This window comes from Trachurus japonicus, chromosome 3 (genome assembly GCF_045865225.1).
Source record: "Trachurus japonicus isolate A0001 chromosome 3, Traja_1.0".
In the NCBI taxonomy this organism is placed as follows: domain Eukaryota; kingdom Metazoa; phylum Chordata; class Actinopteri; order Carangiformes; family Carangidae; genus Trachurus; species Trachurus japonicus.
Window position 1 is genome coordinate 15,080,396 of NC_140909.1, and position 27,399 is coordinate 15,107,794.

At 43.1% G+C, this 27,399-nt stretch overlaps 1 protein-coding gene across 2 annotated transcripts in view; it reads left to right on the top strand.

Annotated features, from left to right (window-relative positions):
- The window catches only part of galnt2 (UDP-N-acetyl-alpha-D-galactosamine:polypeptide N-acetylgalactosaminyltransferase 2), a 61,791-nt gene that overhangs the window by 14,383 nt on the left and 20,009 nt on the right, over positions 1–27,399 (top strand). For both annotated transcript variants that reach the window (XM_085763774.1, XM_085763768.1), the window contains exons 2-3: positions 21,251–21,338; positions 25,859–26,012. In XM_085763774.1, the coding sequence (XP_085619900.1) occupies positions 21,251–21,338; positions 25,859–26,012 (242 nt within the window). The remainder of the gene's footprint in view (positions 1–21,250; positions 21,339–25,858; positions 26,013–27,399) is intronic.

The window sequence follows — 27,399 nt, forward strand, 5'->3', positions numbered from 1 at the left end:
AACTACATACTAATGAGTATTCATGCGTTATAAATGAAAAATTCAGTAGCTTAGTAATGCTTAATAGTGTGTACTTATTATAAAATGTGCACAGTGTGTTCTTCAGTTGTACGGGTTATACAGGTTTACACTATAGGTGTCAATAGAACGGCATTTAGGGCGCTCCGGTGGCTCGCTCCCATATGTAGGCGTAGTAATTGAATCTGACTTATGGTTGCGTGTCATCCCTGTCTCTGCTGCCCCTGATTTCCCGTCTTTCATACAGTCCTATCATAATAAAGTTATTGAAAGCCCAAAAATATATCTTAAAGGGATAGTTCACCCTAGAATGATATTTCGCTCATTATCTACTCACCCTCATGTTGACTAAGGGCTGGAAGAAGTTTCAGAGTCCACCGTCCCTTCTCTGAGTTACAGGGGGTCTTGGCGTAGCAGTGCATTTCAATGCAACGGTTGCAAAGGGACACCAGAGCTCTTCGTAAAAAAACACACACAAAAAAACATCCAAATACCTCCATGATGCTCGTATGTAATGTCCGTCTTGTGCTGAAGCCCCAAATTGCGTAATTGTCCCGAAAAAAATTAAATAAGTCTATATTTTAAGCTTGTTTGTAGCGGAAGCTTCTCGAAGCTCCTCTTCCTGGTCCGTCCAAATCTCGCGTGATTCGCAGTAACCGCACTGACGCCGGCACAAATCACGCGAGATTTGGACGGACCAGGAAGAGGAGCTTCGAGAAGCTTCCGCTACAAACAAGCTTAAAATATAGACTTATTTAATTTTTTTCGGGACAATTACGCAATTTGGGGCTTCAGCACAAGACGGACATTACATACGAGCATCATGGAGGTATTTGGATGTTTTTTTGTGTGTGTTTTTTTACGAAGAGCTCTGGTGTCCCTTTGCAACCGTTGCATTGAAATGCACTGCTACGCCAAGACCCCCTGTAACTCAGAGAAGGGACGGTGGACTCTGAAAATTCTTCCAGCCCTTAGTCAACATGAGGGTGAATAGATAATGAGCGAAATATCATTCTAGGGTGAACTATCCCTTTAAAAAATCTTTTTTTTTTACTTTTCACTTTTCAAATGAAGCATGAGGGCAGTTTACTGTCACAGGTTTGAGATGATGACACAGACTCCTATACAACAACCTGTAATGAGCCACACAGCAGCAGCAGCACACCCTGAAACCAGAACACGCCCTTCTCCGTTGAGATCGGTTTGTGAACTTTTGGCCCGATAAACATCTGTAATATGTCACTGTCTGGTTATAGTGAAACCGCAGGTCATAACTCAGAATGAAACCTGTGCCTCGAGTGTTAACAGTGTGTTTCAAAGAGCCCGTATCCCATTGTTATTATTATTACAACCTTTATTTAAACTCAGAAATATATTGAGCAGCAACCTCATTTACAACATACCCGAGACAAAACACAAAACATTTGAAACATACAAGCATATCCGAAATACCAAGAAGTAAAAGTGACAAAGATAAATTGAAAACAGAGAAGTCTAGTTAAAAATAAGATGCAGTTATAGATTTAAATTGTCCTAATGATAAAAGTGTGGTAGGTTTCAGATGGTTTTGCAGAGTGTTGCAGGTTGCAGGTGCACAGTAAAGAAAAACTGGACTTTCCAAATCCAGTGTGAGCCAGTCCTTTGTATTACAGAGGAGAGATTCCTTTGTGTGTCAGAAAACGTTGCACAACAACGGTGCGTAATTAGCCGTCATTAAAAGTTTCACATCTGCTCCCCCTCTGTAACTCGAGCCCGATGAACACGTCTGTACATTTTCAGTGTAACACAAGCTGACATCCTGGCGTGTTTTTGTGACGGAGTTTGTCTTACAACACACACACACACGCACACACACGCACACACACATCAAAGTAGGCCCACTGGGACGAAATGTATTAATGATACACAAAAAGAAAACAGGTGCCGCTTAACACACGATTGACACTAGTATTTACAATCAAGAGTGTGTGACGTTGGCGGAGCAACTGTACAATGTAGTGGCTTCCTGTGCTCTCTCTATCACCGGGGTTATCTCGGAGGGAGAGAGAGAGAGAGAGAGAGCGAGGGGTGTGTGCCAGACGGAAAGGGCGTATAATGAAAGAACCTTTTGTGTTGTGTTGTTTATGAGAACTGTAGGATCCAGTGTTTTTTTTTTTGTTTTTTTTGTTTTTTATAGCATTACCCAAATTAGAAAGTATATCAATCAAAGGCATCTCTGTCTCTGCTGCTTTGATTTGATTTGTCATGATCTTCCCGGGACGTCATACAGCAGGTTCCTGTTCATCAACCATTGGACGAGCTACTAAGTCTCATTGGATTATATAGATTTGACCTGCTGATCGATACCATCGTGTGATAATAATAATATATAACGACAGAGAGAGAGAGTCTGCCTGCTGTGGTGCTCTCACAGGAAGTTATTGGTGCCAGGTTAGTGGTGGAGCGAGTCTGGTTTATGTTCCAACAGGAGTGTGTCGACATCAATGAGCACATCCTTCTTCAGCGGGAGCAGGAATCCAGCTCTTGCACGTGTGTTTTATTTAAAGCAGAAGTAAGCGATCCGGTCGTTTTGGCTAACTTCCTGTCAGCCAATGGAGTTAGCAGTCCCCGCCCTCGTCCCTCCCTACGTCACCACATTCACGCGCATCCCTTGGCTGCACACACAGAGAGGACCGCCCCTTTATGCCGTTCTCTCTCCATATTGGATAAAGGTTGTAGGATACAAGGAAAGTTTTCTCCTCGGCTTACAGCAGAGCAGAGTGACTGACAGACCCGTGTTTCAGACCAAACACTCTATAGAAGTGATTGCCGTCGGAAGATATAACTATTTAAGACTTTTATTAACACAAACATGCCGCTTACTTCTGCTTTAACAACTGCTGTGTGTGTAAAAAGCGACTAAATGTATGGAGAGTTTCTAAAATGTAGGGCTGGGACGATATGCTTTTCTCCCGATTCGATTTTTCTATGATTTTTTTGGATGCCGATTCGATTTAAATTGCTATTCTACTATTTTTAGTCTGCATTTTTAACACCAGTGAAACAGTTGAACGATTATGATTGTCTACAGACTATTCCAGGAACCATATTTCCCCCCAAAAATACACATCACATGTAAGTCAGTTTTTAAGATTTATTCAGCAGCACTATATATGTTTACTATCTTTTCAAAAGCCTGGACTGCATAAAAGAGGCAAAAATAAAAGAGTATAGAAAAAAACAGGCTTCTGAAACCTTTCTGCCAAAATGAGGTATAGACGGAGGTAAACTGCTACATTTTAACATTTATCTGCACACAAATACTGTAGGAGCCTATAAATTAACATACTCCATTATAAAGTGAACTTAAACCCTTTTCAAAACCTGGACTCTCTGTATGTAAAAAAGGCCAACAAATGCACATTGCAAAATATATATATAAAAAATAAAAAAATAAAAATCGTCAAACAAATATTGCGATACTTATGTGAATCGATTTTTTTCCTCCCACCCCTAATGTGCATATTTCAACATTTGGTCTTGTTGCACCAGAACATGTAGAGGAAACTCATGGGGACTGTGAATCTTGGCCCACACACTCACCTTACACACACTACTATTGCTCACATCCATATGTGATGCCCATTCACGAAAAAAAAAACACACACTCACACCCTCCCTTCAGAAAACCTTTCTCCTTGTATGGGAAAGAAAATATTTATAGACTTAAAGCTCGTTCCTGTTCCAACAGAAAACACACACACTCACACTGCTTTGGTATGAGGTAACACGTGCTGCGTTGTGGTTTCATTGGCTATCAGTGCTGCAACATGGGTGAGCTCAGCGTCGTTTGGGGGTCTTCTCGTACATAAATCTATCCACATCTTGTCAGAACTATTTACAATTTTTTTTTTAATCTTTCTGTCGTCTTTATTAATACAAACCCATTCAACATTCTCCGTAAAAACACCCAGAGTTGTAATTTTCACAAATCACCATTGTTTTCATGTAATAAACAATTGGATGTGTGAACACACCTCCCATCATGCACTGTGCCTGTTAAAGCAGGCAGGAACATTTTTGCCGTTTTTAGTAATCACAGACCACCGCTGTGGCCGAGCAGGGACAAACCTTTACTGTTGGCAGAGAGGAGGAGGAGGAGGAGGAGGAGGAGGAGGAGAGGAGGAGAGGGGGGCATCAAAGGAGGCAGGGAGGAGAAGCGGGGTGCAGGGAAAGAAAAGAGAGGAAGCAAGTGGTTGATGAAAGAGTGTACAAGTGAATTAGGGGATTTTAACTTCCCCACCCTTTGCTCCCCACCTCCCTGACCTACTTTTTTCTTCTTCTTTTTTTTTTTTTTTTTTTTTACCACTGCTGCTGACACACTGAGATGATTCAGCACTTCACTCCATCTCCCTCCCTGCTTCATCTTTCACCCTCACACTCCTCTGACATATCTCTCCTGCCCCTGCTCTCCCTCCCTCTCTCCCTCCCTCTCTCTCTCTCCTCTGTCTTGTTTTCCCTGTCTCAGTGTTTCCAGCAGCGCCTTCCCTCTTTTCTGAAAATTGAATCTGAACTTGCCCATTATCAGGAGTCATTTGTTCAAATTAATTCTCAAACTCCCGCTGACTGAACAGCGGGGGAATAAGCAGCTTTCACAATGCTGAATAATCATTACCGCCACGTAAAAATCTGGCAAAAGATTTCAGGAACTGAAATTTGACTTTTTTTTTTGGGACTGATGATTCTCAGACACTCTCTCTCTCTCTCTCTCTCTTTCTCGAGTGCTGCTCCACCAGCACAGAAAGTATGTGTAAGTGTCTTGAAATCGAGGTTGAGAGTTGAAAACAACAATGAGGAAGGACTCGGTGGGCCGTGTGTGTCCCACTCCCTTTTCTCCTCCGCCCTCTTGTTTCTCGCTCTCACAGAATCTCCTCAGCGCTTCTGTCAACAACCGTGAATTCATCTGAACTCTCCTACGCTCTCGTGTCCTTTTCACTCCTGCGCAGGAACACAAGAAGTCCTGTCTCTGACCCCTCTGACCAGACATGAAAGACCTGTGTGTGTGTGTGTGTGTGTGTGTCTGTGTCTGTGTGTGTTTGGCATCATCGCTGCAGTGCTACAACAATAGAAGTAATGGACACCGTGAAACCGAGCTCTGTTTATTGTGTCTGTTGAAGCGTCGGTGACAACGAGGCAGCAGGTCGGCCTGGGTGAAGTGCATCCACCTGTTTGTGTTTGGTGAACTGGACTCGCTGGTCATTGTGCCGGTTAACTAGTCTCATTAATGAGAGAAAATCGAGATGCAACGCACCGTTTTCGACCGTAACTGTAAAACCAAGTTGAATGTGGAAACATTAAAGGGAAATTTAATGTGAAATATCAATGGGCAGTGAATGTAATTGTTGCCTGATGTTTCCTGAGAGGCTGAGCATCGTCTTCTGTCTGAACTGTTATGTAAGTTTAAAGGGATAGTTCAACATTTTGACAAATTGGCCCATTGCCATAATCCCTATAGTTTTAGCAGTAGGTTTGTTATAGAACGGCGGAGCAGAGCCGCGAGCTGCTCAGGGCTACGCTACGGAGGCTAATGGGATTTCTTGGTTTCCCTCATCAAACTCATCAAATACACAATCCAACAACTCCAAAACGCTCTTGTGGTCAAGTTGTGACCTGCACATTCACTACGCTCCATAGCGTAGCTCTGAGCAGCTCGCAGCTCTGCTCCGCCGTTCTAAAAATAGTTTGCACCGACAATTAAAGGTAACGAACCTACTTCTAAAACTATAGGGATAATGGCAATGGGCCAGTTTGCTGAAAATGTTGAACTATCCCTTTAACTACAATCACTACAGAATCCCCAACAACTCAAATGTGAGAATTTTCAGTTTTATTTAATCTAATTATGGATTAATCTGTAGACAAAGCCATCACTAAGGATTGTGGGTATCCCACTGTTTTCTTATTTTCTGACATTATAAACACTCAACAATGAATCAGTGGGGGTGGGGGGTGGCTCATGTTCCTTTCATTCTCCACTAACCTGTTATCATCACCCTTGATGCTCTACTCTGCTGCCTGCTGTTGTGACATTTAGTCAGATGTGCATGTGAAGTGATTATTTTCTATTTTGATCAGGTTTAATCTTGTGTATCTGTGGCTCTGTATCGTCCTCTTTGTTCCTGAACGTCATATGAGCAGAGCAACAGAGTCCTCAAGTCCTCGCACCTCTCAGCCGCAAGCTCCACGACCTGCGTCGTCACGGTAACTATAATAAACACGCGGTTAAGGTGGTTGTTGAACGGTCACAGTTTGGTTAAGTTTAGGCACAAAAGCAAATTGGTTAACCTTAAGAAAAGATCATGGTTTTTGTGTTAAAACAAATACTTCCTCAAAGTTTGGAAACCGGCGTCTACGTCATGGTTACTATAATAAACATGCGGTTAAAAGGTTGAGGAACGGTCATGATGAAAAAAAAGAGAAAAAAAAAGGAGATGAACAGTGGTCTCCTGTGTTTTGCAGACTCATCCCTTCGTCCTCACACAGACTCGGCCACTGTATCGACCTCGTCACCTGACGTCCTGCTGATTGTTGCAGTAACGTGAAGAAAAAAACATTTTCTCAGTTAATCGTTTGATCGGTTAAATGTCGGTCGGTCAATCTGCTCTGCGGGACCAACGACCTCAAAGAATTACTCTCACATTAATCAAAGGAAATCTGTGAAACCTTAAAAGAAGCTGCAGCTGTGAAAAGTTTGATTTTATTTATTTATTTTTGCCTGGAAAAAACGACTTGAACAAATAACTGGATGATGAGAAAAGCTTGGACTGTAATCGTTTTACCATCAGTGAGAATCTGTTCTGCCGTCGGTGCAGCCAGTCGTCCTTCCTGTCCGACCTAAAGCTGCGGCAGACGTTTCTCCAGGGAAACATGTTCCACTCAGAGGAGCTGTTGCTGTTTTTATTCTTACTCATATTAAGTAACTTGATATAATTTGCCATTGAAGAAATGACAAACTAGTGGAAGATTTGTGTGTTGCTTTGCAAGAGCAGAACAGGAAATGGTTCACGGTTTTGGTGAATAATCGGTACAGGATCTGTCCTAGATGCTCGTCGCTGCTGCATTGTGTGTGTGTGTGTGTGTGTGTGTGTGTGTGAGTGTTTATCAGTTTGTTTCTGCTGGACGAGTGAGAGAGTGAAGGCATCAGACGTCACCGACCTCGGTTACATTTTTGGTGTGTGTGTGTGTTGTGTCTTTCTTTGCATGTGTTTTTCTGTTTGTGTGTGTGCGTGTGTGTAGGATGCAGATGGGGTTTTGGGAAGGGGGCCAGCGCACACAATTGCTCCATTGAGCCGTCTTACACCCCCTGAGTCTGTCTCTCTCCCTCTTTCCTCCCCTCTCTCTCTCTTTTTCTCTCTCTCTCTCACCCTCTCTTACACACACACACACACACACACACACACACAGACACACACACCCTGGTGCGACTTGTCACAGTTTGCTCAGTGCAGCCTGAACTCTCATCTGAGTGAAGCTGAAGCGGCTTCAGGGTTGAAATCTTGTGCATTTTACAAACAGCTCCACTCCATCTTTGTTGTCCTCTCTCTCTCTCTCTCTCTCTCTCTGTCTGTTTCTTCTCCCCTCTCTCTCTCTTTCTCTCTTCTTTCTCTTGAGTTCAGAGGTTTTCTTATGGACTGACGTTATTTCAAAGTTACACAGCAGCTTAATGAGCAGCTCCACGTGTTTGAAGCAGAGCAGGCGTCTCTTAAGGCGTGTTGGTGTGTGTGTGTGTGTGTGTGTGTGTGTGTGAGAGAGAGACACTTCTGATACTTGTATGATGTTTTAGATCACTTTCTCTCTCTGTCATGTCTAATCAGATGGCAGACAGACAGACAGACAGACAGACAGACAGACAGACAGACAGACAGACAGAGCAGCACTGTGTGTGTGTCTCTTCATCCGGGGCTGGTTGAGTGAACAGCTTGAAGACTCACTCTGTTTTCAGCTCTGACTGTGTTTTTCAGACTGGACTCTCTCTCTTTTAGAGCTCTTCAGTTAGTTTATACACATGTTTGTAGAGAAACGACGAGCCACTTCATCCCACCACAGAGACGAGCAGCAGGACACGACCAGAAATATAGTTCCCTGTATCTTAAATAATTCATTTGTTTCCCTATGGAGGAGTCGGTTGCAAGTGACACAGAAAAGCCGTCTTTCTGTGTACCTTTGAATATATCAGGCATGGCAGTGTACACTTGGTTTGTTGTACTTGCTTATTTTATTTGTACAGGATGACTCCTGAATCTCTCGCCTGTATAAATATGAATTTAAATGTGTGTGTGTGAGTCAAATATATGTTTGCTTGTTTTTGTCATATACTGTATGTTCCGGTTTTATCTCTATTTTATAAGCATAATTAAAAAGAAAAGGCGTCTTTGAAAAAGTGGTGTTTCACCACTTGGTTTCATGTAAGTTTCTTTAAAGGATAATTACAGTTGTTTAGTTTAGTTTAATAAGTTTATTTGTATCAGGGACAATGTACAAAATAACATTAGTCTCGAGATGAGAAGAGATGCCTTGTACCGGATTTAGCTTACTAGCTACTTTCCATCCGTAGTCCCTGGGCAGGTAAGTAAAAACAATAGAAAGGTAAGAATTATCAATTTACATAGTGTATATATAGTGTTCTAAACATCCATACACATATGCATATACACCCTCTCACACATCACAAACACTCAGGACATAGGCCTATTTCATATCAGTTAACAAAACATACAGTTATTAAAATACTTCACACTTTGCCAAGGTTAAAAATAATTTAGGCTCATGATTAATGCTGACATGACTGATGTCTGTTGATGTTTACAATCTGGACCTTATTTCTAGCATAAAATACGATCTTACGATTTACTCACCCAGATAACTTTGGTGTCATTTGGTGTCGGAGATGACATCATCCAGGTCACAGGTTAGTAGTCAACCTACAGACCCCTGATGTTGATAACAGGTCACCTTGGACTCAGAGGAGAATAGCACCAGTGTATCATAAACAAGATATTGGTGAAATGAACTTGTAATGACACCAAAGTTATCTGGGTGAGTAAATGATCGTATTTTATGCTAGAAATAAGGTCCAGATTGTAAAAAAAAAACGGTAATTATCCTTTAAATGTTGAGGGTTGACGGCAGCAGCTCTGACTGTGTCCCTGCATCTCATCTGAGCTCTGGAGAAACCAATCAGAGGAGCTGTGAATGTTTCAAACACAAACATGGAGACTAATGTCTTCCGCTGCGTGTGTGGGGAAAGTGCATCCAGGATAAACACCGTGACGTACGACGTGTTTGTGTATGTGTGTGTGTGAAATCAAAGCTGTCATCCTGTTGCACATCAGTGTGTCTTATCTGGCTGCTCAGCATCAGAGGGAACGTTTCTTCTCCATCCAGTGTGGACGCCGGTGTCTTAGAGCGGAGTTAAAGTTAAGCTCCTGCCTTTTGTTTATGTTGGCAGAGATGTAGGAAATTGTTGAGAGCTGGTCTGGAGACACGCCTCCCCCATCATCCACCTTCCTCTCTGTCCTGCTGCTCAGTTACTCAGACGTGCAAGTAGATTTTAGATTTTTTAGATTTTATTTATTTGCACAATTGACAAAAGAAGAAAAAACAGCATAAAAACAGCAAACCAGTTGTGCAGGTGAGATTAAAGAAACCCAGATGGGTTTATAAGAGAAATCTCACCTCATAAAAACAAAAAATAAGAGACCACAATAATAAACAAAACAAGCAAAATATAAAAAGTATAAAATCAGAAAACAAAAGTAATTACAAAAATCACAATATAGAACATAACTAAATTAATGTGAGTGTGTATGAAGTACGTGAAGACCTGCTGCTCTAACACACTGAGAGCAATCACCGTTTAATATGAGAGGACGGATCACGTGCTCCACTGCAAGAAAGAGTATGATTTAATGGACGTGGATGAATCTCTCCATTGGCTGTCTGTTGCATCATTTTGCTCTTCTGTCTCGCCTCCGTTGTCATTTTCAATTTTCTCAAAAACACAGGATCTAACGCCGCGTCTACTCTGCCAACCATTTAGGGCGAGAGAGTTTAATCAGCCGTGTGCATAAATGTTCTGCTGTAATATTTCCCTTCAGCAGTATTTAGCAGGAAGCAGTCGGATGAATTAAAACATTCAATCCCTTCAGTCCCAAGCGGAGTTCCTGAAAAGCTGGCGCGATGAAGACGAGACGTTTCCAGTTTATTTGAAGAGACTTTTTAAGCCAAGGCGGCGTATACGGTCTGATTCTGGTGGTGGGTAGAGAAGAAGTTTGGATACTGCAGCATCGTGAGGAAGTGAAGAGGGGTGTAAAAAGAAAAAAAGTATGAAGCAAGAGCTGATCATTGGAGGAGGAGGAGGAGAAATGAGAGAGAAGCAAGAGAGGAGAGGAGAGGAGGGACGCCACCACATGACAAAGAGCTGCAGGGAGGCAGGAGACGAGAGGCGTTACAATGACATGAAGTTTGAGGGAGAAGCTGGAGGGAGGAGGAGGAGGAGGAGGAGGAGGGGAGGGGTCTCTCTGGCGAAGGGTGAAGGGTTCAGCCATATGTTATATGACATTTTTATTCATACTCTATTTATTGCACCCCGCACTTTCTTTCTTTCTCTTCTCTTGGATTTGTTTGCCTTTGTTACTGTTTTATTGTATATTAGTACTGTGTATGGATGTTTTACATGTACATGGCGGCTGTCATTACTCCCTTGCCCAAGACAAATTTCCCCTGGTGGGACTAATAAAGTTGATTTGATTTGATTTTGATATTCCAAAGTTTGCCGCCACACAAAATCAGTTCGTCTCAGTCAGCAGGTAGGCCTATTGCTGCTGGAAAGCTTCGCTGGGAGGCAAAACAAAACGACCACACAACGCCAAGACCCTCCGTCTCCATCCTCCCACCTCAGCTGTGTGTAAATAAACACACATCCCAGTCATGGCTGCCTCTTTTTTTTTTCTTTTTTTCTTTCTTTCTTTTCTTTTTTTTTAGGACTTGTTTTCAGCAACAAGCTGCTTTCATCCTTTCATGTTGAACCGCTGCCAGAAGATGCTCTATGTGTGTGTGTGTGTGTGTGTGTGTGTGTGTGTGGCCCGAGGACACCGAGCTGTGATTAAAGAGGAGGGGGGAAAATGTGACTTGTTCTAGATTCTTTCTTCTCCTGGATAAACAACTTGCAGCAGCAGCAGCAGCCGGAGAGGAGAGAAGATAGAGGACAGCATCACTGCAGGGAGCCCGAATCAGGGATATTAACACGGTCGCCGCGGGAACGTGCAGAGGAAGATGTCACACTTTTGTGCAAAAGACACACACAATGTCCTCAATTTAGATAATAAACAGCACACGAGGGAGTTGAGCGTTGCACTGGAGACAGAGGTGATGGGCTGAGATCTGACTGTTGTTTTCCAGTCAACACAACTCTCTTTGTTTTTAGTGACGGACCATGTGACACTTAGTCACGTCCGCACTGTTGCAGAGTTCAGGAAGAGCAGATCGAGGCTCCTTGACTAAGTTTGTCCTTTCACTACTTTTTAAGAGCTGTGAAGACTCGGAAAATAAGAGGAGCTGATTCAAAACTTTTGGTTTCTGTGGTTTCTAATGTTTTAATAATCCAGTTCCAGTTACATCTGTCTGCTGCCGCTCTCTGGTAAACGACTGCTCCTTGGTTCCTTCTCGTAATAAGAGTGAAATGTCTATTTAGGCCTCACAGTGAAAAACATAACGTTAATGCTCGTCTTTGTTCCTCCTTGTGCTGATTTCTAAGTTTTCACTCTTTGCTTTTTGAACTTCAGTGAGTTCATCATGGGGTCACGATGTGTGGAGAAGCGGAAACGGCTTCAGGTGATGAGAAAGTCTTTTGTCCATGTTTTACATTAAAGTATAGTCGGTGCTTAATTATAATTAATGTATCATACTCGGCCTCAGTTGGCGGTCCTGCTGTGTAGTTAATCGCTACATTTTGGGTGTATTTTACATTCATAATTAAGACATTAAGAAGGTGAGATTTCCATAGGAGGCAAGTCCACAGTGTGTTTACATTGTAGGTTTCAGTAGATTTGTCTTGAGCAGCAGCGTGTACTGTATGGTGCCTGTTATAAAAGATTAGTTGGGAGATGGACACTGATGATCTTTTGAAGTGAGACCCTGAGAAGTTTGCTTTTGGTTATAAAAGAGTCTCGGTAACACTTTACTTGAAGGTCTGATCATAAGAGTGACATGTCACAGTCATGAAAATCGTCATAAACATTATGTCATTGTCATAACACCCGTGTTTGTAGGGTTAGGCTTAACTGAATGACACTTAATATCAACGTTATGACATTGACATAATGTTTATGACACGTTCATGACTGTGACATGTCACTCTTATGATCAGACCTTCAAGTAAAGTGTTCCCAGAGTTGAGTCTCATATTAATGTGGATGAATCTACGTTACCCACACTTGTTAAAGGGACAACGAGGAGTTTTGGAAAAGCGAAGCGTTTTCACACTACATTTATGAGCCTCCGCGCGCACCGTAAAATTCTTTTGACCGGCGCAAGACGGACTCATGTTTTCATTCATCAATAATTAAAGTCAGAGGTTCAAAGACGATCACATACCGTCGTAGTTCCGACCATAAACGGCGATTCAGCTATGTTATTCTCATGACTCGTTGCGAAACTGAAAGTAAAGAAACGCTGGTCGGCTCGACCAGCATCTCCGCCACCACTAATAGTAGCAAAATAACGATAGAGACAGAATGATATATTTATCGAAAATGGGCCCATTAACAAGTGTGGGTAGCGGAGATTCATCCACATTAACGTGAGACTTTTTTTTATAACCGATTAGAAACTCCTCGTTGTCCCTTTAATGGGTCCATTTTTGATATCGTTTTGTCTTTATAGTTATTCTGTCGACTCGCCCAGCATTTCCTAGTTTTGGTTTCCCAGACGCTGCCCGGCGGGTCATGGGAATAACGCCACCGGATCGCTAGTTGGCATCGTTTATGGTCAGAACTACGACGGTAGCTATCTGATCATCTTCAAACCTCCGACTTTCATTCTTGATTAATGAAAACATTCTTGGCAAATGCTTTCGCTGTCGTCCGTCTTGCGCCGGTCCAAGAATCACTTTAACATTTTGTGTGTAAAACCTTTTCTTGGTTGTGGTTTTATTCTCACTGGGAAGTAGTGTGTGTGTGTGTGTGTGTGTGTGTGTATATATATAAATATATAGATATAGATATAGATATAGCCTGTATGTGTGTGTGTGTGTTTTGATGATGAACCTCTGTGGGGTGAGTTTTCTCCTCACTCCCACAGGAGGTCAAAGGTCGGGCTCAGCTCCCCGTGCGCCGCGCCTGGAGCTCATCTATATTCGGTGTCTTCCCTGAGGACACCTCAGCGGGACAGATGCTGGCTGTCACGGGGGCTTGAACCTGAGCCATCCACATGAAGGACGTTTTCTCTAATCACCAACAGCACTCGCTGCTGAACGCCGCCCTGTGGGGGGGCGAGTCTGCACCAGAACGAATCTGTTGCATACGACAAGATACTGGAAACCACGCAGCAGCGTTGCTTTCAGGGGATTTGGTGGCGTTAACACATGGGACACATTAAATATAATTATACAGCCCTGGATTGCATTAAAGTGGGGAGAGAGGGACATAATATATTCATTTGTTTCTCTTCAGATTTATTTTTGGACATGCTAACACAGCGTGCTTCTGTCCATCCACCACTTAACTGAAATATTCAACAACTGTTGGACCGATTCTTATGAAATCCCCCCTCCCGGACATTTTCCTCTGTGGCACAGTCGTGTTTCTTTCAGTGAAATGTTTTGACAAATACTGGATTGATTTTCATGAAATTGAATTTTCATCCAGCATCTTAATCAGGTCATTTTAATTTGTCCGGTTCTCTGCCAAAATATTTTGGAAACTGACGTACGCCGCAGTGTTTGAGCCCAGCCTCATATATTTTTAGTGTGAATTCAGTAAATAATTTAATTCAGCAGGAATTTTGGACAGCTGGAAAAAAAAATGTCCCAGTGTAGCTCACTAAAACCAGAGTAACAAATATTAACTTCAGCAGTACCAGGGTCGTATCATCGTTGTGTGCTGCTGCTGCTGCTGCCTGTTACTGTCTTTTATGACGTCATCTCAGTGCTGCGGTTTTGCCTGGTGTGCTCTACTGTACTGTACTGTTTTCCCTTGTGGAGGGGGAGATTTTGTGATGAATTAAGCCTTCAAAGCAACTGCATGTTGTATCAGAAACATGGTTTAATCTGGATTTACACTGTGAAATCAAAACCAGTTCTGGCCCCTGTTTGAACATAGCACAGTCAAAATAAAACCTCTATTTTGCTGGTAATTGACTGCAGTAAAGATGTTCTCTCCATGCGCTGTTAAAGTGAATGGTTTTTTGAATAATGCATCGTTTTAGTGGGGGTTTTTTGTGCATGTTTTGTAATAATGTATGTGTGTCTGTCATGCTCAGACGCACCAGTGTGTATTGGTGAACCCTTGGCTCCTATCTGAGTTAATCTATCAGTGGATGTGATCAGATTACTGTGGATTATACTCTGACTATTAGAGTCTCATCCAACACTTCACACACACACACACACACACACACACACACACACACGTACACACATTCAGTGGCAGACAGTCAGATAAGTGCTCAAAGTGTGCATGTAAACCGGACTGACACACTAATGCATGTGAGCTCTCAAACCCCCGACATACACAAATATGAGCTGACACTTGTTAACACACACACGCATGCTTGGTCTGATCTGTTGAGGGCTTAAAGTCCATCCCATTATTAGAGAAGCAGGTGTGAGAGCTCTGTTGTGCCCCGCGGAGATCCTTCAGTTGGCAGAGAGAGAGAGCGCTTGTTAGGACTGGGAATCGCTCCTGAAACTAAAAATTGAGTATGAAATGACTAAAAAAAGACCACGAAGAGCTAAACTGAGATTTTCTTTCTTCTTTTTTTTTCAATGTTAAAATCAGGGCTGAACGATATGCAAAAGAAATACTTAAATCATATTTAAATTCTTTCGGGAGATATTGTGATATGATTCACAGTTTCAGTTGTAATGGGCTTTTTTTTTTTTGCATTTAATTTACATGTTCCTTTATATCTGGAGAACACATTTGTAATTTGTGGGCGTCTCATTCAATTCAGTTTTGTTCAGTTGAATTTCATTTGCACGGATTTGTGATATGCCCTCTCATCTCAAGGCACTTTACAGGCTGAGGTCAAGATGTCACTTTATTTTAGTGAGAAACCTGAAAGTTCAAAGAGCAGCGATTAGCGACGGGCGGGAGGTAAATCTCCCAACAGGGAGGGCGTCCGTCTGCCTCGACTGGGTGGGGCTGAGAGGAGAAGCATCTCAATGTTTTGTTTAAAGGGATAGTTCAACATTTTGGCAAATTGGCCCATTGCCATAATCGCTATAGTCATAGCAGTAGGTTCGTTACCTTTAATTGTTGGTGCAAGCTATTTTTAGAACGGCGGAGCAGAGCCGTGAGCTGCTCAGAGCTACGCTACGGAGGCTCATGGGATTTCTCGTAATGTTCTGTTATTATCTCATAGCGTGGTGAATGTGCAGGTCACAACTTGTCCACCAGAGTGTTTTGGAGTTGTTGGATTGTGTATTTGATGAGTTTGATGAGGGAAACCAAGAAATCCCATTAGCCTCCGTAGCGTAGCTCTGAGCAGCTCGCGGCTCTGCTCCGCCGTTCTAAAAACAGCTTGCACCGACAATTAAAGGTAACTTTAAGCTACTGCTATGACTATAGCGATTATGGCAATGGGCCAATTTGCCAAAATGTTGAACTATCTCTTTAAATTTTGTTGTGACACACTTATTTGTTTAAAGAAATGTGGTTTGGATATTGCACTTCCTGGTCCTGGTTAAAATGTACAGTCAGTTTACACGAGGGAGCCAGAGAGACGTCAGCCGTCAGACAGAAGACAGACTCTTTCGTTTTTGACGTGTGCAACAAGCGGATTCACTCGCAAATTTGTTCTGCTCTTTTGGCGTCCGACTGAAATTTGAATATCGAACCTCCCTCTGACAGCCTCAGTGTGTTAATTAACTGTAGGTGCTCTGGCATATAGCATGTACTTGTCAAAATGTGAGATTCCTGCTCGAGACCTGTCAGGCCTCATATTCTCAATGCCCCACTTAGCGCTCGCTGTCGCCCTGCGCCGCGGCGTAACGCAAAAAGCCCTCAAGCCCGTCCCTCTGCTCTTTTAGTCTCACATCGTGGTTTGTGAGCGGGAGACGTCGTTTTCAGCAGCCTTCAGAAGTTGAAGACACAAATGCAAAACTGTCGGAGTGTGAACGTCAGTGCAGGATGTGCACGAGTGTTGTAAAGAGCGTGGAAACAAAGAACAAGCAAGGAATAAAAACTTTAAGCGTCCCAACTAAGTGGCTGCTGCAGGGGAAGGAGAGACTCAGCTGTTACAGACTGGTTACACTGGGCCCAGTTGAAAACCAGTCGATACAGACGATCCACCAGGCGTCTGAAACGGAGGCAGGTCAAACAGGTCGTCACATCAGACAGCAAATATACATTTCTTTGTATACTTTGATTCTGCCCTTCGAGAAAAGACAACACAGCTCAGAGACAAACAGAGACATGTTCACCCTTGAGGGTTGTTGGGTAACAAAAGAGAGAGGGAGGTAACAAAACCAAACAAACAGGAGCTACATCTTCTCTTACAGACGATAAAAGCAACGTAAAGTGTTGGGATTTGTTGAATGTTTGAATGTGATCTCTTCTTGAGCTGGATAGAACTGAGTTTTCTTTTACACCGCAACTTAAATATCTTCCACTGAAGTGTGTGTGTGTGTGTGTGCTATGAAGTGTGTTGTTTTGAGTCTGTGTGTCATGACCATCTGCAAGATGGCAGACTAAGTGAAAGGCCGCCTGAGCGACGCAGCCGAGCACAGAGACGAAAAGAGAGACAAAAAGCCTGGAGAGACGGAGAGGAGGAGGAGGAGGAGGAGGAGGAGGAAGAGAGGGAAGAAATAAACATGGCTGACCTGCTGATGAGTCACTCATTGCAAACCCATGCTGTGCAGCCAAACTTATTTTTAATTCCAGCAGTGTAGATGCATTTTGGAGGTAAACAAGAACAAAACGACGCACTGGGCGTGAAGAATAATTCCCTTTAATGAAAGAGTGCGGCTCAGGGAAACAGTTTGAATATGATGCTGTAAATATTTACAGAGGAGTTAGAAGAAGATGATAGCGTGTGTGTGTGTAAATAATATTATCAGACAGTAGAATTAAATTATCTTCATCATATTTACACAAGAGATAAAAACAAAGGGAGGAGAACCGGGTGTTTAAAGGGTCGTTGACATTCAGTCAGAGCAAATTTCTCCGTTCTGAATTTTTCTGGTTTTAACTGGTTTGACTAAGGTGTGTGTCTGTGTGTGTGTGTCTGTGTGTGTCTGTGCCACAGTTCTTATCAATCATGTTTGGAGGCAGACGCGGGCTGAAGCCATTTTCACAAAGAGGTTTCTCAGATCCATTCATGTGATGGGCGTTATAAAAATAGCTCCCCAACATCTGCTCCCTACTTGCCCTTTTTAAAACCACGTCTCAATCAGGATAAGTCATATTTATAGCAACCATTTGTTAATAAATCACCCAAAACTGGCCTTTAAAGCGCCACATTGTTCTCATCATCTGCTAATGCCTTCTGTCTCTGTGCGATTCGTGATGGGCGATTCCCATAAATCTCAGCGGGCGTGGACTGGAGGCAGCAGCACATGCAGCTGGAGGCTTTCGCTCCGTCTCCACTCCGCTCTTCTTTCCTTTTGTTTATTCCAAGTTTAGTTTTGTCTGTTCCTTGTTTTTTCCTCCTTTTTGCTTCACTTTCATCTCCAATTTCATCATCATTTGTTTCTCTCAACTGTGTTTGTTTGTTTGAAAAAGAGAAAAAGTAAACTGATGAATTTCTGCTGTTACAACATGTGAACGAGGAGCCCAGAGCTCTGCAGCCATAATGTGGCTTCACACGCGCTGCGGGAGAAAAAAAGCACTCGCTGATCTGTTCCTCACCAGCGTGAGGATGCAGAGACACAAAACAAAGCTCGTGGGGCTTCAAACTAAATTTTATTTTTAATTCCCCAAAGTAATTGAACTTTTTAAGGCTTCTAACATATTAAGAAAGATGTTTTTCTCGACAGTAGATATTTGCAACTCCTCCATGCTGACGACAGCCAGAGCCGGATGCATGTTTTCTGTCTGACGTCCAGTGTTGGGCACGTTACTTTGAAAAAGTAATTAGTTTCAGTTACTAGTGCAGTAGTTTATTGAACTAGTGCACTAACCAACTCACTCAGTAAGTATCCCTCCACACAGGCCGGCTCCGCTACGCGCTGTAGCCTCTTCCACACGCCGCTGGTTTAAACAGCTGATAGGCGGAGTGATACAGCGTGTCACGGAGCCTGCCTGTGCGGAGGAATACTTACTGAGTGAGTTGGTTAGTTCTAGATAAATGGCTTTTTACCGACCAGTTGATGAACTGAAAATAATAATGTGTATACACCGTCTTACACCTAAATAGGTGTATTATTTTCTGATGGGGCTTCTTGAATCAACGGCTCATTTTATTGTCAGTAAGGGGGAAACAGTAACTTTTTTGATGACTCATTACTTAAAAAAAGGAGCGCCGTTGGTAACTCCATTATGTTATAACGCCGTTATTCCCATCGCTGCTGTGACATCCCATTCCCACTTCAAATTTAAAGCATTTTCTTGGGCTCAAAGATGAACTGTGTCGGATTTGGGGGTCACAGATCGATGGCATTCTGACCATGAAATTTGGCACAAATATCTTGTTGGACCCGAGGGTGAAACTATTTATATCAAAGGCCAAGGCCACAAAAAAACGGATTCTGATCTTGTGATCACAAAACCTCAGTCATCAGATTTGGCTCAGATATCAACTTGAACGGTCCAACTTCAAAGGTCGAGGGCACGGTGGTTAATTCTGGATTAACATGGAGGTGAAACTAAACTGGCCTGAGTGGGAGAGGAAGCAGCTGTGAGGCAGAAAAACGAGCTTTTTAATTGTTTGTGCAGACACATGTGTTTCATTGACGTCGTCCTGTAAACTGATTGCAAATTGAAAACAGCAGATTCAAATATCAAAACTATTAAAGGATTTAGTTTGATTGTTTGCAGGTGGAGTTGTATAGGTTTTAAGTAGCTAGGCTGCATCATATACCAGTGTTTTTGGGAGTGTGGCTTCACCTTTCTCTTTGATTTCACATTTTTAGCAAATATGCATCTTACAGACCTTTTTGTCCCTGAGGACTCCATGATTCATCTCGCACACGTGTAACTAATAACAGGAATTAGTGACTGCAACATACAAAGACTCAACAGCACGTTAAACTCAGCCTCGTCTGGATGAGACTCAGAAGAGCCCGAGGACGCGACAGATACAATCAAATTGATCTGACAGAGAGCAAGACACACCTCGGCCGACTTCATTAGGCCGCTGTCGGTGCTTAACGCTGTTATAATCCCATCATGGTTGTTGTACCTGCAGCAGCCCGCCTGCGCAATCTGACAAAATCGCACCACTGTGACAGATGTCAGCACATGCAAATGCCTTGTTTACTGATACCCAAAAGCAGTTAAAACACAAGTTCCTCACTTTGTCATCTCTGCTCGATGCAGTAGAGCGGAGGAGGTTTTTTTTTTTGTGTAACCAGCTCACAGTGCAGAGCCATGAAAGGGTCGACTGTAAGATGTTGGCTTGAGAGAAAAGCCCAACAAAGCACAAGTCCAAAAGTAATTTGGAGATCTATTTCACCTGAGAGTGTGTCCTGTTTTCCCCTCAGAGCCTGTCAAACTGTATTTTCTGCAGCGACTATGCAGCCAGCTTTAGTTTTCATCCTACACTGAGCATTACCATCTGACTGTGCACACACTCAGCTGTTACGAACACGCACAAAAATTGATGTCGGATCTTTTATAGTGGTTGTGGGTGTTCGAGAGTCTAATCTTATTGCACTCACTGGAAAATGGGTGTAGTTTGAGAGCAGATTGACGAGCCGTCCGCAGCAGATGAATGGAAATGTTGGCGTCGAGCGGAACGATCTGTGACAGTCGGAGAAAACAACAGCAGTTATTTTGCTTCTAGAAATGCAAAGGCATAAAAAAAGCCTATAAGAGATGGGGTGAAAATCCCTTTTGGGGTGTATATATGAACTGTTTAATGTTGTTTATGATGGTGTTAGACTGTCATTGGATTGTCTCCTGTGGCGGTAAGGAAAACAGATCAATAAAGCATTTTGGAGAAGCTTGAAGGTGAAAGAGAGCGACAGAGCTGCATGGGCAGTAGTTTGGTGAAGTGGAGAGCAGCAGAGTGACTGCTGCTAATTGCTGTGCCTCCCAGTCTATTGATCCAGAGGGGGTTTTAATGGTAACATAGATGGACGAGGAGGGACGGTGTGGTCATCTGTCCATCTGCGGAAAATGGTGGAGGGCGTGACTGTGACTTTAAGTGAGCGAGAAAAATGAATGGGCAGGAGAAAATGAGAGGAACAGATGAGTGAATGGGCGGATGGATGATGATGCTTTGGCAGGTTGAGGTTTTCTGAATCACTTCACATAAGGCGAGTCAAATGCATTCAAACAGCCATTCAGTCTAATTATTATGCTAAGTGCAACTCTAGAAGACGTCTCCGATTGATCAGCTTCTGGGACTGATCACTCCGACTCTCATCGGTTTAACTTTTACTGGATGAAGAGCTCAAATATTTGTTTTCTCTTTAAGGTTTGGAATAAAAATGTTGGCGCAGATTCATGTGTGCGTGTAAAGCTTCAATTATGAGCTCATGATGTCGGCTTTCCTCACATTTCTCCTCCACAAAATTACCGGGAAAATGCTCTAACTTCTTTCGGGAAATCTCTTGGATAAGGTGTGTCCACTGTGTGTGTGTGTGTGTGTGTGTGTGTGTGTGTGTGTGTGTGTGTGTGTGTGTGTGTGTGTGTGTGTGTGTGTGTGTGTGTGTGTGTGTGTGTGTGTGTGTGTGTGTGTGTGTGTGTGTGTGTGTGTGTGTGTGTGTGTGTGTGTGTGTGTGTGTGTGTGTGTGTGTGTCTAACTGTTTTGTCTTTGTGTGTGTGTACATGCTTGTGTGCGTCTAACTGTTTTGTCTTGTTTCTTCCAGGATGACTGGAGCTCCAGCGACTCGACCAGTCGGGGCAAAGCTCACAGTTCAAACGACAAGGCTCATGGCCCAGAGACTCTCCCGCCAGGTAGGAGGAAACTTCACTACCCATCATGCACCACCACCACCACCACCATTGTAACTTAAAGGGATAGTTCAACATTTTGGCAAATTGGCCCATTGCCATAATCGCTATAGTCATAGCAGTAGGTTCATTAGCTTTATTTGTCGGTGCAAGCTATTTTTAGAACAGCGGAGCAGAGCTGCGAGCTGCTCAGAGCTACGCTATACGGAGGCTCATGGGATTTCTTGGTTTCCCTCATCAAACTCATCAAATACACAATCCAACAACTCCAAAACGCTCTGGTGGACAAGTTGTGACCTGCACAGAGTTGTTTTAGAGGTAAATTCATGCAAAACCGCTGATGCGCATTGCGTTCAGGGACAGTTTTTCAGCAAGCAGACTTGTATTTACCTTGAAAACGGCTCTGTCTCGTAGCGCTCCGTTATTATCTCATAGCGTGGTGAATGTGCAGGTCACAACTTGTCCACCAGAGCGTTTTGGAGTTGTTGGATTGTGTATTTGATGAGTTTGATGAGGGAAACCAAGAAATCCCATTAGCCTCCGTAGTGTAGCTCTGAGCAGCTCGCGGCTCTGCTCCGCTGTTCTAAAAACACCTTGCACCGACAAATAAAGGTAACAATCCTACTGCTATGACTATAGCGATTATGGCAATGGGCCAATTTGCCAAAATGTTGAACTATCCCTTTAGAAATAAAGCGCTACAGATAATTACAATTATTTGCATAGACAAAAGGGACAAACTTGTGTTTTTTGTGTCTTTAATAAGGTTAGGAAAAAAAATTCATAAGCAGATGTGTGACTGGGATCTTCTTCAGGATCTGGGCAGAGTTCAGTGCTTGTTAACGTACTAAAAGTAAAAGCAGATTGACAAAGTCACTGCAGCTGCGATGCCGATGTATGTGTGACATACGACTGCACCACACCACAGTCGTATGTCCGGAAAGTTACGCACCCACAGCCAAAAACCACTTCCTGTCTGAGATGTGGTGACGCAGCGGGAGAACATGAACACCCTCGGCTTCTTACCATGCTCCCATCACAACAGAGGACAGGTCAGGACTGACGACAACAGCATACGTCAGGAGTTGGAGCTATCCGGAACAATTCAGGGATCCATTTTAATCTTTCCGCAAACCCAACTATGCGTCTCCACCCAGACTTTGAGCGGCATTGTTTCAGAGCGGAGGAGTCACAGCAGAAAGAGCATCAGAGCAGAGACTTTTCATTCAGCTCTCATCCTTCAGCTCGGCTCAGAGCAGCTGCCACTGCCCCTCCTTCACATAACAAGACCGTGGCCTGCAAACACTGAGCACTCACTCTCATCTGATGCAGCAGTGGAAGAGGAGGAATACAATTTGAATGTTGAAGTGGGGACATTTCAACTTCAGGGCGACTGTACTATACGATGGCAGCGTATCACAACATCACACACACAGTAGAGGAAAAAGAAGAAGTAGAAAGAAAGAGATGGAGGGAAGAGGGAGACTGGGTTAAAACGGACGGATGATAAAGTCATGAACGTCTCTCATCGCTAATGAAGACGACTGATTGAAAACTGTTGAAAAAAGGACAAAAATGAACATTTCCTCTTTTTATTACAAGTTAATCAGCCAATTTTTGTTCTTGATTGACCGATTATCATTTGGTTGAAGATGTGAAAAATGTCTAACATGACTTCAAAGCCTACGGTCTTGAAACTGCTGCTTTTTTTTTTTGACCAATAGACTAAAATCAGACATTCATGTAAAAGTGATAGTATAAAATCAGCAGAGGCAGCGATTTAGAGAAACTATAGAGCCGAAGATGAAAAGATTCTCAGTTTTACTTGCTGATTAATTTTTGACTTGACTTTTTGATTAATCAGATCATTTTTACATCGTTATCCAAGTTCAGATTATTTTGCCAAAAGTAAGATTCAATATTAAAATCCACTTGAAAGTGTGACGGCGTCTTGTTTATGTGGATGTAAAAGTAAGTTGTTGTGCTTCAAAGCTCCCTCAGTGATGCTTCATACTGTATGAATCATATGTTTATCATTTATTTATCGTTTTGGATCAAACTCATGCATATGTGATCCAGATGTTCTCTGTTGTTTCCCTGGCAACAATAACCGATCCCATGTTCAACCAGGTTAGATGAGTCACTGATGATGAAGTGTTGCTTTGAAGAAAGTTATGAATCAACTGTTGATCTTTGGATGGAGGAAGATTCACTCGTTGGTTTTCAGGTTGTAGCTTTGTGAATAGGCTACGATATTTATTTATTCCTCGCCAATCCGTTTTGTGTGTGTGTGTGTGTGTGTTTACTTCTGAGCAGTTTTTCCCTCGACAATGTGAAACTCTGCTCTCCTCCAGCCTGTTTTTAGTTGAGTATTTGAGCACGGCACGGATCCAGCAGCGTGGTGTCCTGTCCTCTGAGCTGGTGCGGCCGGGGTTGGTGGCGGTTCAGTGCAGATGGAGGGAAGGATACGGCGTCCTGCCTGGCAGCTGCCGCCATCGGTTGGAAGCACGACAGCATCGAGGGGATTTACAGAAAATATTGCGACAAACAAAAGCAACCAGTCACCAGCTGTGGGTGGAAACAGCTCATTGACAACAAGACACAGAGAGAAAGAAAGAAAGGAAGAAAGAAAGAAAACCGCGAAAGCAAACCAACAGACCACACTGTTCATTCACCAGTGCAGACCAGCCGGCTCTCAATGGGTGTACCTGCTAAAGTGGTGTGTGTGAGAGAGAGTATTGGAAAAAAAGTCAGCTGCATGAATAATCCCAGTGAGAAACAGGACAGTTAATCTGCTGCGAGCGGTTCAGCGCACAAAAGGAAACGGTCAAAAGAAATGACTCCGGGTCAAAGACTTCCCGGAGTGAGAGGTTGAAACATTAATTTCACCACATTAATTACTTGCTGCCACTAAACATAGATATCAGCAAGGACATCAAGCACTCTGACACATGCAGCCGAACCAGCGCTGTCTCGGAGGCTCTGTTGGGAAGGCGCGGGCAGATCATCATCGCGAGCTTCAGCTAATTAGCATGCCAGACACATTCACATGCTGTCAGGGGTAGACACACGCACGCACAGCACAGCACAGCACACGCTCGCTGGCTCTTTCCTCCTCGTCGAGCTCGGTGTCTGTCTGTCTGTCTGTCTGTCATATACACACACTCATCCATACTGAGAGATAGTGTAATCTCACACTACCATATGTTTAACACAAGCCATTAGCATAGCAGCTGCAGCCGTCTAATTAGTTGCATTATTATTCGCATATGTGTCTGTATTTCAGTAGTCAGTGATAAACTGTGAAATTAAACATGACAACTTTCTCTGTACAGTGCACAATGATCTCACTAATCTGGTCCGACAGACGCAACGTGCTCCTAGAGTGTGTCTTTCTCAACTTATATTTTTGGCTGTGGTGAATTAGTAAAATTTATGCATTTTTTTTCCTCCCCTGACTCACTGTAGTGCATAATAAATATTCTTTTGTGTTTTCTAGCTCCTGCTAAAAACGGGCTCGTCCTGTCTGCTGGATTCTGTTCTGCATATTTTCTACATATAAGCAGCAGCAGCAGCAGCAGCAGCGCACATTTCATGTTAGCTTTCCTCGGTGCCATGTTGCCGCCTTGTCAAGCAGCGACTTGAAGCGCCAAGGTTTTTCTTCCTGTCAGTCGTGAAGGATTCTTGCATCAGCCAGGCTGCTGCCTACATTTCATATTCCCACTGATGTATAATCCCATTCAATCCTGAGATACATTTTCAGCTTTTGTGAAGGTTTAAACATCTTTTTTTTTGTGAAATGCGTGTTGAATAATCACAGTAGATCCCTCTGCCAGAGACTTGCTTTGAAAACCTGTTGGTTATTAATATATTTTGGTGATTTTGTTATGTGGTGGTTTAGTGTTTAGAGAAGTTAGAACATAAAGAAAAGGGGAATTACTTTTACAAGCTACAGATTATTTTTTTTATACCTAGCATAGTTCAATTTTGGCCCATTGCCATAATCCCTATAGTCATAGCAGTAGGTTCGTTAGCTTTAATTGTCGGTGCAAGCTATTTTTAGAACAGCGGAGCAGAGCCGTGAGCTGCTCAGGGCTACGCTACGGAGGCTATTGGGATTTCTTGGTTTCACTCATCAAATACAAAATCCAACAACTCCAAAACGCTCTCCTGGACAAGTTGTGACCTGCACATTCACCACGCAATGAGATGATAACGGAACGTTACGAGTTGTTTTCGAGGCAAATTCATGCAAAACTGCTGATGCGCGTTCCTGTCAGGGGCAGTTTTTCGGCAATTGCTCTGCATTATGGGTCAATTTGCCAAAATGTTGAACCATCCCTTTAACAAAACAGGAAATCTGCAACTGAATGCCAAACTTAATCCTTCTACAGTAACTCACTATTACTGATCAACTACAAGCAAGACGGCATCCAAATAGTGTATTCTATCTTAAACATCTGCGAACATGTAGGCTATTGGTTCTGTGTTTCAAATGTTTGCCTTTGTGTGTCTGTGTCCAGGTAAAGTGCGCTGGCAGGACTTCGACCAGGATCTGTACGTCGGAGCCACGGTGGTCCGACCAGGTCAGGATCCATACTCCAGGAACAAGTTCAACCAGGTGGAGAGCGACAAGCTCCGCATGGACCGAGCCGTGCCCGACACAAGACACGACCAGTACGTATCTCTGCTGAGCGCCGGCGTCATCGACCCACAGTCGTGATATCATGACTGTGAACCGCAAAGCTGTTTCTCACTTAACCTGTTAGTGTGTCGTGTGTGTGTGTGTGTGTGTGTGTCGTGTGTGTGTGTGCATGCTACTCTGCTCTTTTGCTATCTGTCTGTCTGACTAATTGGAAGCAGCGTGGATAAGATCTCCTGGATACTCCCTCTATTGTGGTCTATCAGATGAAACCAGGAAGTGGCAGCGGAGCAGACACACTGCACACTGTCTGCTCTGTTCATAAAACAAATCCCCGCTAATAGCCGCTGATAGTTCCGCTTGTTAAATGGATGAGGAGGCAAAAATAAATCATGACATAATATTATATTGTTACGTTTTATTACACTTGATTTGACCACCAAATGTTCTGGAGAAAAAAAAAAAATGTTGAGGTTTAAAGGGATAGTTCAACATTTGGCAAATTGGCCCATTGCCATAATCCCTATAGTCATAGCTGTAGGTTTGTTACCTTTAATTGTTGGTGTAAGATGTTTTTAGAACGGCGGAGCCGTGAGCTGCTCAGAGCTACGCTACGGAGGCTAATGGGATTTCTTGGTTTCCCTCATCAAACTCATCAAGTACACAATCCAACAACTCCAAAACGCTCTGGTGGACAAGTTGTGACCTGCACATTCACCACACTATGAGATAATAACGTAATGTTACGAGACAGAGTTGTTTTAGAGGTAAATACAGAGACTGTTTGCTGAAAAACTGCCCCCGACGGGAACGTGTATCAGTGGTTTTGCATGAATTTACCTCTAAAACAACTCTGTCTCATAACGTTACATTATTATCTCATAGGATTATGGCAATAGGCCAATTTGCCAAAATGTTGAACTATCCCTTTAAGACAATACAATATGATTTCTGAACCTCAGAGGTGTCTAATTTTGAGCTGAGTGTGGTTATCTTGAGCTGCGGAGTTTCATCAAACTATATTTTGTCCTGAAAAGTGACAGAACGTGATGTGTGCGGCCTCGTCCGAGTGGGTTTGATTTCTGTTGCCCAGTGACTCTTTTACAGTCGACTGGTTTCAAGAGAGAGATCTCGCTGTGCCAACCAGGATGCTCCCGCAGATTCACTGAACGAAGCTGTTCTCAGAGAATACAGGGTGATCATTTTCATACCCTGAGTGGGTGCAGCGCGTCTGCAAAGTAGGAGCCTTTGTTTTTTGTTTCCTGGCCGTGCTTCGACCTACACTACAGAGGGACAAGCATGTGAAGTTATTCTGGTGTTGGATATTTTAGCGTTTCACAGTATTTTCGTTATTATTTATTTCTCCAACTATTCCATGACATCACAAGTGAAGTCTGATCAGTTTGCGCAGCATCTCGGTTT